Source organism: Galeopterus variegatus, unplaced genomic scaffold (assembly GCF_000696425.1).
Source record: "Galeopterus variegatus unplaced genomic scaffold, G_variegatus-3.0.2 Scaffold268, whole genome shotgun sequence".
NCBI classification, from domain to species: domain Eukaryota; kingdom Metazoa; phylum Chordata; class Mammalia; order Dermoptera; family Cynocephalidae; genus Galeopterus; species Galeopterus variegatus.
Window position 1 is genome coordinate 665,665 of NW_007726379.1, and position 12,268 is coordinate 677,932.

General features: G+C 43.6%; 1 protein-coding gene across 6 annotated transcripts in view; it reads left to right on the forward strand.

Moving 5' to 3' along the window:
• Nucleotides 1-12,268, forward strand: part of MRPS11 (mitochondrial ribosomal protein S11) — a 56,846-nt gene that overhangs the window by 424 nt on the left and 44,154 nt on the right. For 2 of the 6 annotated variants that reach the window (XR_550100.1, XR_550099.1), the window contains exons 1-8: nucleotides 80-155; nucleotides 266-401; nucleotides 537-653; nucleotides 6,200-6,298; nucleotides 8,794-8,923; nucleotides 10,789-10,854; nucleotides 11,640-11,806; nucleotides 12,067-12,117. Coding sequence is in view for 3 of the 6 variants with exons in the window: in XM_008566762.1 (XP_008564984.1) it covers nucleotides 116-155; nucleotides 266-401; nucleotides 537-653; nucleotides 6,200-6,298; nucleotides 8,794-8,923; nucleotides 10,789-10,854; nucleotides 11,640-11,747 (696 nt within the window). In the remaining 3 variants the exon portion in view is untranslated. Of the gene's footprint in view, nucleotides 1-79; nucleotides 156-265; nucleotides 402-536; nucleotides 654-6,199; nucleotides 6,299-8,793; nucleotides 8,924-10,788; nucleotides 10,855-11,639; nucleotides 12,161-12,268 lie in introns of those variants that run through there. The other 4 variants (XR_550101.1, XM_008566762.1, XM_008566764.1 and 1 more) reach the window with 4 other exon arrangements.

Consider the following 12,268-nt stretch of genomic DNA (forward strand, 5'->3'; position numbering starts at 1 on the left):
CCGGGACCTCAGCCAATCCCATGTTCCCACAAGGCAGCGCGGGAGCGGCGGGGCGGGGCGGAGGGGGGGACGAGCTGCGTCCCCGGAACTCCTAGAAGGAACCGTTCCGATATGGATGCGTGAGCCGGGATCTCGTGTTAAAAGGCGGATCCCAGGTGAACACGCAACGATCGTTTGTATAGAGCATGTAAATGGGAATAAGAGTATTTAGTGGATCTTAGGAAGAGCAATCAGATGACTTTCCCTTCTGTACCCTCCCGCACAGGTGCTCGTGGTGCTGGTGCCGCTCCAGGTAGGGACGCCGCCGACGGGAGCAGACTGGGGTCAATTCAAGTCATGCAGGTTGTAAGAAACGCGGGATCTTGGCTCCTGCGGTCATGGGCTTGGCCCCGGATGACTGGGTAAGAATGATTGTCCTCTCGAGCCGACAGCCACCCCCGGGACTGCGGGACTGCACTCCTGCCCGTGTCCCATGAGTCACCGGGTTCCAGTAACCTTTAGGCCATGGATGTCACCGAACTTTTTCTTCGCCACAGGGTTGTGGCCAGGGCGCCGGCCCAGACCATCCACACGGGCTCTCGGGAGCTGCAAGACGTGGCGGCCAAGCAGGAAGTTGAGGAGAAGGCGGCGGCTCCGAGCCGCAGCAGCTTCAGGTGAGGGCCACTTAAGTCCAACGCTCGGGAGACCACAACCCATTACTCTTGCCCGCCACCCTCCAGAGTCAAGAGAACCAGTGGATTCTCAACCCTGACACTTGCCATCTGGGGAAGGTTATGCACATAAATCTTCAAGCTTCGGCTCTCTCATCTGAAAACGGGGATAATGCGGAGAGGTTGTTGTGAGAATCTATTACGATGAACCCTGTTCAGTGAACATTTGTTGAATGAACGAGTGAATGTTGGATGTGTATCGTAAACGTCGTTTTTCATTCCTCGGAGATAGAGATCAGGTCAAGCTAACAATATTCCCTGCCTAATGGAACAGATTATCGTACACTGTTTAGAGTTAGTCCAAGGTCCAGGGTGGATTTTGTGCTCAGCCATAGGAACTGGCATCTTGCTTCCCACCAGTGCCACGACTTCTATGTGCTAGCTATGTACACATTCACTTAATTTTATGTCCATTTAACAAACACTGAGCACATACTACATGCCAGGCATCATGCTGGGTGCTAGGAATACAAATAGAGAAGATCATTCTTCTCCACAAGTAGTTCACAGTCTTCCAGAGAAGACAAACATGCACACATTTCCACCATAATCTGATCAATAGTATAATGGAGGCAAGAACTGGTTGTAAGTATGAAAGAACAAGTGTCTCACTCCTGAGGAAATCAGGCAAGACTGTGGAGAAAATAATGTGGAGCTTAGAAGTGAATTAAATGGATGTTCAGCTAGACAAGATAAAAGGTCTCATTGTAGACAAAGGTAACATTCTGTGTAAAGGCAAGCAATGTGAAAGAACACGGTGTATTAAGCTGTGAGTGTGTGTGTGTACGACTGTGTGAAGGCACATGAGGCCAGCAAGACAAGAAGGAATCAATTCTGAGGATCTTGTCTGTCACACTGGAGCTTTTTACCCTGTCCCCACTGTAGGCAGTGGTGAGCTGCCAAAAGGATCTAAACCAAAATTCTGTTGTAGTCATTCAACAATGCCAGGCACTGTTCAGAGTGTTGGGGACATATCCCTGACCAAACAGACAAAAAGCCCTACCCCCATAGAACTTAAATTCTAGTAGGTGGGAGACAGTAAATAGGAAAATAAAAAGTAGCAAACAATTGGTATAACAGTTGTTGGGATTGGGGGTTCAGCAGTATGCACAGCCACATTCTGTAAGATTTCAGCTTTTACTGAGTGAGATGGGAAGCCATTAGAGGGTTTTGAGTAGAGTTGACATGATCTGCTTACATTTTAAAGGGATTCTCTTTGTCTGCTCTGTTAATATTAAACCACGGGAGAACACTAATGGAATTTGATAGAAGTCTTCTAAGCACTTAGAAGATTATTGAAATAATTCAGGCAAGAAATGACAGTGGCTTGGACCAGGATGATGGCCATGGAGGTAATATAAATGGTCAGACTGATATATTTTGAAGGAAGAACCAATAGGATTTGTTAATATAAGGTTTGAGAAAAAAAGAAGTGTGAAGGAAGACTCCAAAATTTGAGACCTAAACAACAGGAAAGATGGAGTTGTCATTTATTAAGGTGGGGAATACTAACTCTGCCATGTATATAGGAGCTGGCAAAGGTTTGATGACAGAGATCTCTCTCAAGCCTTTCCTACGTTACAGATTGGCTTCCACATGTGGGGGAAAAAAAAAAGATGGGGAATACTGCAGCAGTTTGGATTATGGTAGTTATGTTTGAGATGCTTAATGAACGTCTAAGTGGAGACACAATGTAAACTATTAGAAATGAAGTTCAAGAACAGATCTGGGCTAGAGGTATACAATTGAGAGACAATATGATATAGATAATAATTAAAACCGTGAGAGGACAAGATCATCAACACAGTAAGTGTAGATGGAGAGAGGTGGGCCAAGGATTGAACCCTAGAGTAGTACTCCGACATTTAGAGATTTGGTAGATGAGGAAAAACCTGAAAAAGAGACAAGGAACCTCCAGAGAGGTAGTAAGAAAGCCAGGAGAAATTTATTTTTTAATATGGTTCAAGGCGGGGAGATCAGCTGTGTCAAATGTTGCTGATATGACAGACCTATGACAGAATTGCTCATTAAATTTAACAATGTGGAGTTGATTGGTGACCTTGATTAGAGCATTTGTGGTGGAGTGGTAGGGACTAATGTCTGATTGAAGTGGATTCAAGAAGAATAGAAGAAGACAGGAAGAAACAGTAAGTATAGTCAGTTCATTAGGGAACTCTGCCGTAAGAGGGAACAGAGAAATGGGCAATAGCTTAAGGAAGCTTTGGCTTAAGAGGTTTTTGGGGTTTGGGTTTTTTTTCAGGTTCGAGACATGACAGTATGTTTTGCTGATGGGAATGATGCAGTAGAGAGCGGAAAGAATGATGGTACTGGAGTGGGAACAGTGCTGGAGCAGTAGGGGTCAGCACACAAGTGGAGCATTGCAGCAGGAGAGACAGCAAAGACTGGACGCAGATGTTTGATGGAGCTGGAAGAAATTCTGATTGCTTCTCTTTCTCTGTGAAGGCCATCAGCTGGCAGTGGGCAAGCAGGAAATAGTTGGAGGTTTGAGGAGACAAAAGAAGGTATGAAAGAGTCCTCAGAAGAGTGGGAGGAGACTTGACCTGGGGTTGTGCTGTGTGATTGCCAGGCAGCACTGAGGGTCCACTTGATGCTGGAAGTCATTAAGGTAGAGCAGTGATCTCAACTGGGAGCGATTTTGCCCCCGGGGGACTTTCAGCAATATCTGAAGACATCTGTGGTTGTCACAACTTAGGAGACAGTATCTAATGGTGGAGGCCAGGGATACTGCTAAACACCCCACAGATCACAGGACTGACAGTTCCCAGCCCTCCACAACAAAGAACTGTCTTGCACAAAATGTCAATAGTGCTGAGGTTGAGAAACCATGATACAGAGAGGGACCAGTTGTGCAGGTGCATACCCAGGCTCAGAGTAGCTGGAGAGGTGGATTTAACCAGGGTTAGGGGTTTGCCAGGAGAATACAATAAAGTAAGGAAGGCAGAGAATTGAGAGTGTATGCAAGCGAGTAATTACCACAATTGGCCATGGGATTTAGTCTAGGTGGGAGAGACGTGAAGACATGAGGAGTATGAGGGATAGTGGAAAGCTGGTAGGATCAGTGGATTGTAGGTCCTGTGGGTGAAGGGTTCCTTGAGTAAGGGCAGTACAAGGAGTGAGGTGGTGGTCACAGAGTGTGGTGTTTGAAACCAAGGTTTTGATGGGGTTGCAGGTATTGTTAATGACAAGGGCTAGGTATGACCACAGTAGTAAGTGGCCAGGGTAGCAGAGGACACATGATCGTTGAAGGAAAGGAGGTGAAGAAACAGAAGCCAAGGGGTTGGAAGAATCTTACAGAAATCACCAACAATTGTGACAGGAGTAGCATTATGGGAAAGTGAGTCAGGAGCTATGGTTTTTGCATTTTTCTGCATTTGTTTACCTTTTTAAAAACTTTATCTCACAGCGATTAGAAAATAGGTTGTCTCTCTACATTTGTCTTTTGTGAAGATAGGCATAAAATGGCAGACCAGTTCCAGAAAGCTTTGTCTTTCTTTTTTCTGGTTTCCTTAGGGTGAACAACCTGTTGGGTTGTATATCAGACCTGGAAAGTTCAAAGGGCTGATTGTGTGTCTCTCTCAATGGTCAAGCTCCAAATCCTTCCTAGTTCCAAACCTTGCTGTATATAAAAGGCATTACTCGATTACCTTCAAACTTTAGTAGACTTGTGTTTCTTGACCCCCCAAGTCAGTAACAGAAATTATCAATGGGGAAATGATCATCTTTTAAACATTAACATCAGCTAAGAGACTCATCCACTTGCCATCTGGGCATGTAGGCTGATAAGCCAGCACCCTGCTGAGGCTCTAAATCATCTCTAAGATGAGGCTCACAGGAAAAAATACTCTTGTAACCATTGAATACCACTGTGTTATTGTTTTGTTTGGTTTTGTTTTTAAAAATATCTCTAGGGAAGCAGGCAGGGCTGGGGGGAGAATGGTGCTCAGATAATATTGTGTTTTCCAAAATGAATCTCTTGTATTTCATGTGGCTGTGGGGGTAAGAACACAAATCTGGTTTGGGTGTGCAGGCAGAGTGGAACAGCAGGTTTACTCCCCTCTCAAAAGCTGAGTGACAACTGTGTGTGTTTGATTTTTAAAAAGCACAGCTTGTTAGGCAGAGCTCTGAGCTGAGGCATATCTCCTAGGTCCAAGGCCTGTCTTCCCTGCTTGTACCTGTTTGTACCTGATTGTCTCCATCTGAAAATGAAAAGTAGTCTTTGCTCTCTGTAGAGTCGGTTACCCCCAGTCAACCGTGGTCCAAAAATGGGTGAATACAGTACAGTAAGATATTTTGAGAGAGAGCATGCACATGCACATAAGTGTTATTACTATATATTGTTATAATTGCTTTATTTTATTATTGGTTATTAATCTCTTACTGTGCCTAATTTATGAATTAAACTTTATCATAGGTATGTATGTATAGGAAATAACATAGTATATATAGGGTTTGGTACTATCTGTGGTTTCAGGCATCCACTGGGAGTCTTGGAATGTATACACTGCAAAGAAGGGGGTCTACTGTACTTACTTAAAGGTAGCCAGAAAATGGATTGGACAAGACAGTGAAAGATCTTGGACTCAACACAACATGTTCTCAACCCTGAGAATCACATCTGATTCTCCTGGGGTATTTGAAAAATAGATTCTCAGACCCCATCCAGAAGTCTGGGGTGGAGCTTAAGCATCTGTATTCTTCATGGGTGATTCAGATGTTCAGCCCACATTAACAGCTACTGGTCTAGGGTAGGGGTTGGCAAACTACAGCCCATGGATCAAATCTGGCCAGTTACCTGTTTTTGTAAATAAAGTTTTATTAGAACACAGCGACACCTATTAATTTACTGCCGTCTATGGCCATTTTTGTGATACAGTGGCAGTTTAGTAGTTGTGATGGAAACCTTTTGGCCAGCAAAGTCTAAAATATTTATTATCTGGTCCTTTGCAGAAAAAGTTTGCTAATCTCTATTCTTAGGGGATACTGGATTTTTTTTTTTATAGTATTGATACTATGAGTATTAAAACTGTTTTGTCTGATTTTTTTATAAAGTAGAGTCAAGATATTGTCTCTGGTTGATGAAACAAAAAATAGAGGTTTGACTATATTTTTTTAATTGCAGAAAGAGTAGCCTATAGATGACTTGAAATAGTGATATGTTTATACTAGCAGGGACAAAGGAAGGTGGGGGCTATGAATTAAATTCTCTTTTCTCATAGCAGAAGGTCACTAGATATGTCTAAAGTCAACAAGTAAAGAAATAGCCCCATAAACACAGTGTTACAGATATATGAAGGATTGGAAAGGATTGGTGGGGGCAGCTACCTCAGGAGCAGGGTGGGGGCAGGAGGCTATGGTTTTTCCTTATGGGTTCATCTGTACTATTTGATTTTTTTAAAAAACCATGTGTTGTATTTCTTTGATTTAAAAAAATTAAGACAATTTTAATGAAATATTTCTTCTAATTACAGCATTTACCCTCCAGTACCAGGACAGGAGAGTCCTCTGAGGTGGGCAGGAAAGAAATTTGAGGAGATCCCAATCGCACACATTAAAGCATCCTACAACAAGTAAGCAGGAAGGGAAGCGCCTGGGTGGGTCTGGTGTGGGATTCTTTCTCCTTCACAGGGAGGTCAGGGGTGGCCCTGGAGGCCCTTCTCCGAGTGAAGTTGGGGTGCCAAGTGCTCCATGATGATGCTGATATAGAGGTGCCCCGGGCTAACTCCTTCTTGTTTAGGGAAACCACCTTCTGTCTTTACAAGATTTATTCAGGTTTCATGAAAATGTGAAATGGGTTGGCATATTATATTCATAAGGTTGCTGTCCTTGGGGATAGTGTTTCCTGGTTCTGCTCAAGAGTTGGAGAGAGTATGTTAGGGGCAGTTGGTCCTGCCGTGAAGGTATTTAGTGCTGCTGAGTGCTGCAGCCTAGGGGATGATATATAAGAAGAGAGGTGGTTTACAAATAGATGATTTATTAATAAACTAATCACACAGTGTAAACCTCCAAATAAGTGTTGTCCCTTAAAAGGACTCACCTTGGGCCACTATCCACTGACCTCTACCTTGTAGGGCCGAATGTGAATAATGAGTTTAAAGTGACAAGATTAGTGTTCTTGTGTGGTTTACAAATGGCTGCTGAGGGAGTTTGCAACCGTGTGTTGGCAACGGAAGCATTGCTTGCATTAGTGACAGCTTTGCAGGTTAGCCCCTGCTTGGAAATGGGATCAGTATTTGGTCACAGCCTGCCCACCAAGCAATTTAGAGAACAGTACAATAGACTCTTGTAGTCACAGACTACAGTGTATGGCACAGGTGAAATGCTGTAGGATTTACTTCGGTATTTGTCTGATAGACTTCAAATGAGAGCAGCTGGATTTCTTTTTCTTCCCTCTCAGGCTAATAAAGACATAGGTTACCTTTCTGCATATTTTTTTTAAGAGTCTATGGCCTACTCTACATACCACTATTTAGGCTGTCTCAGGAATAAGAAATTATCTTATGCTTCTGTTCAGTGTAGAAAACCCAAAAAGCCCTTGTAGGGGAAATAGCAGACACATAGCCAGGCTGACAAGCAGATGGTCTGAGCCCAGGGTTGACTCCAGCAGGTCTGCCCATACATCAGCATCAGACTGGCCAGTCAGCTCAGTTGGTTAGAGTGCCACCTTTAATACCAAGGTCAGGGGTTCAGATTCCCCATACCAGCCACCCACCAAAAAATGAAAAATTTTTTTAAATTTAAAATTTGTTTTTAAAAAAAGGGCTGGCCAATTAGCTTGGTTAGACCAAAGTCAAGGGTTCAGATCCCTGTACCAGCCAGCTGCCAAATATATATATATATATATATATATATAACAGCACCTCCCCTGCCCTCTTCTGTGAGCTCTCAGAAAGCTCTCCAGACCAGAAAGTAGAGTGACAACCATGGGGAAATGGAGAGCACGTCTGAAGATTTCATAAAGTCATTCTCTCTCTCTTTTTTTTTTTTTTTTTTTTTTTGGGGGTTTTAAAAAAGGGGGGGCTTTTTTTTTTTTTTTTTTTGGGGGTTTTAAAAAAGGGGGGGCTTTTTTTTTTTTTTTTTTTGGGGGTTTTAAAAAAGGGGGGGCTTTTTTTTTTTTTTTTTTTGGGGGTTTTAAAAAAGGGGGGGCTTTTTTTTTTTTTTTTTTTTTTTTTTGGCAGCTGATGGATACAGGGATCCAAACCCTTGACCTTGGTGTTACCAGCACCATACTCTAAGCAAGTGATCTAATGGGCCAGCCCTTGTAAAGTCATTCTTAATTGTAATTTAACTTGTTAAAGTGATAGATGATTAGAACAAAAGTTTCACTTATTTAAAAAAATTTTTGATTATGGAATAGAATGTCATAAGCATCAAAATTATCCAGTACGGTAATATTGTTAACTTATTTTAGATATGATAATGGTTTATGGGTTTTTGGGGTTTTTGGGGTTTTTTAAGTTCTTATCTTTTAGAAATGGATACTGAAATTTTCCAGGTGCAATGATAGGTGTGAGATTTGCTTCAAATTAACCTATTGGTGAGGGAGTGGAAACAGGGTTTATAGATGAAAGTGAACTGAATATGGGTGGGTGGATAACTGTTGAAGGTGGGTGATGGGCCCATGGGAGTTCGTATACTATTCTGTTCACTTTTGTGTATGGTTTGAAACTTTCCCTAATGAAGTCTTTTTAAAAATTACCTGATGTGAAACGTCTAATTTCTTAGGAAAAAAGCCAGACAAGGACATCACATCTAATTGAAACCCTGGCTACAGGGAAGACACTAGGACGAAAATGTGCCACCCTTCTGGGTAGTGCTTCACCAACATCAGATTATGAAGCTCTCTTTAGATATGATTTGTCACTTTTCAGTTAGGTATAAGGGATAATTCTGACCTTGCCTGACACTTCCTGCAGGAGTTCAAAAAACATTCATCTGAAAAGCTCAGAGTAGAAGCAGCTGAATTTCTTTTTCTTTCTCACCTGGGCTTCTAAGGACATAGGTTAGCTCTCTCCTATATCCTAACCAATCGTTAAATCCTATATGCCTTCTCTACTTTTCCTAGCACACAGATCCAGGTAGTGTCTGCCACTAACCAGCCCCTCGCCCGCACTTCCTGTGGCACGGAGGGGTTTCGGAATGCCAAGAAGGGCACAGGCATCGCAGCACAGACAGCAGCCATAGCTGCAGCAGCAGTAAGTGTGTGTTCTTTCCGGTTCCTTCTGTGGTGTGTTCCACTTTCTGCCTGGCTGATCACTGTGCAGAGAATTCTCATTAAACCATTCAGGAGCCACGGGGGTTTTTGCCAACCCTTGTTAGATGTTCTGACATTGGAGGTGGTTTGAAGAGGTCTGTGTGAAAAAGCTTCTCTTTTTTCTTTCTCTCACCTTCATTAGAGGTGAAGCAGTTCTTTCATTCTAGGAGAATTCTTTTTTTCTTTTTTTTTACATTTCTAAATTTTTTCTCATTGGTGGCTGGCCAGTATGGGGATCTGGACCCTTGACCTTGGTGGTATAACACCACACTCTAACCAACCGAGCTAACCAGCCAGCCCCATTCTAGGAGAGTTCTAGGAGGTCAGAGCTGGGGTACTGAAGGCTTAAGAACCAAACCCCCCTCAATTTAAAGACCAGTGGGGTGGGGTGGGGATGTGATAATAGTCTATTTGGAAAGGCTGTGGTATGGTGAGGACCCTCATACAGTAGTAGTTCTAGTGTAACTGTCGCACACCTTTCTAGAAGAAAATTGGTAGTGTGTCGCTATTCGTGTATTTATTGAACGTCTACAAGGGGTCTCCAAAAAGTTCACAGAGAGATTCCTATTATCTTTTAATTATATTTTTCCATGAACTTTCTAAAGTGCCCTCACACTATACGCCAGACACTTTACATTCATTATCTTGAATATTCAAATGACCCTCAACATTACCCATGTTTTCAAGAGCCAGCTGAGATTCGGAGCATGTGACTTGCTCAGAGCCCTGCAGCCAGTTCACTTCTCTGATCTAAACCCAAATGGGTTTGGAACCAAAGCCTCTACACTTTCTACTGCAGCACAGGCCTTATAAATGTTCACACTCTGCTGAACCAGAAATGTTTTCTGAAGGAAAACCTTGACCTTCAAACAAAGCTCAATGCCCAAAAATATTGATTGCTATATATTAATGATCATCAAAAATTAAAATGCTGTGGGGCCGGCCCGGTGGCGCACTGCGCTGGTGCGCCACTTGGGAAGCGCGGAGGCGCTCCCACCGAGGGTTCGGATCCCACATACAGACCGGTTCCTGCTCACTGGCTGAGCGAGGCGCGGGGGCAACACCAAGGGTTGTGATCCCGTTGATCCCGTTGCCGGTCCCGGTCCGGTACGGGGGCGACACTGAGGGTTGCGATCCGTTGCCGGACACGGAAAAAGACAATAAATAAATAAATAAATAAATAAATAAATAAATGTTTAAAAAAAAAAAAAAAAATTAAAATGCTGTAAGTGCCCAACAATGGACAGATTATATGTAATTACAATAAATATGACAGTGTTAACAGTGGCTTCTGCATGGTGGGTTATGAGTGATTTCTGTGTATTTTTCAGTTTCTATAATGAACTGCCTTTATAATCAAGAAAGAAAAATTTAACTCTAAGGAGTTTAAATGATAACACTTTTTAACTCTAACTAAGGATTTTAAATGATAACACTTAAGTGGGTATTTAGGCAAAAGTCTTTGAAGTCCAGGGTGGCACTTCATGGTCTGAAATGCTGCATTTACTCACCTGAGAAAAATCTGAGTAATATTTAGAAATCTCCATTAGGGGGCGGTGCTGTCCTAGGCTGAAGGGATCACAGTAGACTTTAATTCTGTGCCTTGAGTTCTGTGATCTCTGCTGGCCTCTCTCCTCCACTGTGGCCATCTGTCCTTTGCTCCCTCCGCTGTCTTCTGCCTCCCTTTTTACTCTCTGTGTGTGCCATTTCCCTGGAACTTGGAGCCCTCTTGCTCCCAGCATCAGTAGCAAGAGATGTGGATGCAGTAGTTCTCTGGGGCACTGACCACCTGCTGCTTCTCTTCAGAAAGCTACAGGGAAGGGCGTGACCCACGTCAGAGTCGTGGTGAAAGGTCTGGGGCCAGGGCGCTTGGTAAGTGACTGTGATTCTCCCTAATGTGTGTGCTTTCTTTAGTTAGTGAGAGAAATTGGGGCTTGAGAGATGAGTGGGGAGAGAGTGGAAAAGCACCCTTTAGTGGATTTCCATGATGCTTGAAGTTTCTTTCTGTTGTTCCTATAATCTACTAAGCCACTCAAAGCGAGCCTAGATCACTTAGGTTAATTCATGAGACACTTACTGAGTGCCTCCTGTGTGCCAGGCCCTGAGAATGGGAAGGCGGTCCCTGGGGGACCATCACGAACAGCTCCTCAGTACAGCCTGGTGAGCACAATGGTGAAGCATGAGCCCAGGGTGCTGGTAGCCCATGGGGGGTGCCCAGCCCAGCAGGGATGGTCTTTCCTCATGATCATTAACAGAGATGATCTTTAGCTTCCTCTAAGAGGTGACATCTCTCTGACTTTGCAAGAATAATGAGGTATTAGTTGGGGAGAGGAGAGAGGGCACATTCCAGGCAGAAGAAACTGCTTAAGTAAAGCTGTAGAAGTATGATACTTAAGGTGTGCGAAGATCTGCAAGGAGTCTTTGTTCTCAGATAGTAAAGCACAAGGTGGACTGTGTTGAGAACTTGGTTAAAGGGTTTGGGTGGAGAACTTTGCTAGAGTGGGATAGGATTGGCATTGTAGGTATAAGACTCAGTGAGCCTCCCTGCTGTCCTCCCTTCCCACCCCACCCCGTCCTGTCCCTCTCTGAGCCCTATCTGGAGATGCTGGGTTCTTGTTTCTGGAACCATGCCATTCTATTGTTCCTTCTTCTTCCAGTCTGCCATTAAGGGACTGACCATGGGGGGCCTGGAAGTGATCTCAATCACAGACAACACACCCATCCCACACAACGGCTGCCGCCCTAGGAAAGCTCGGAGGCTGTGATGAAAAGGAAGCCTGCACTTGAACCTGACCTCAAGTCTTACCTCCGGTTGGACCTTGTAGTAAGCTCACTGTCAGAGCCATCTCCAGAAGAGGGCTGGTTGGAGACCTTTTGGGCTATAAGGGAAAGCTCTGCCTCCTTACACAGTGGCCTTTGCTTGCACCTCTGACTGGAGACAGGTGTGCCTCACAAGTCAGACTGTGCCTCTCTTATATGAGAGAGAGCTACAGGGGCAGCTGTGGTCACAGAGCCAACCTCTGTTCTGAGAAGATAAAAGATTATCTGTACTATCTGTAGTAATTGTGAGTTTTTTGCTTCCAGAGTTGCAAACCATAATCCCCACTTCCTCTGCAAAAGAGATTGTGGATTGAGGTGAGACCCTAGATCGAAGGATTAAAATGTAAATGTGAGCTTCTGTTTGCCAGACACCTTCTTCTTTTGTTTCAGATATTTCTTTTGTAGCCTGTTAACCAAGGTACTAGAGCTCATCATAGCAACTTTTCTTATTATTGATTTGTAATTT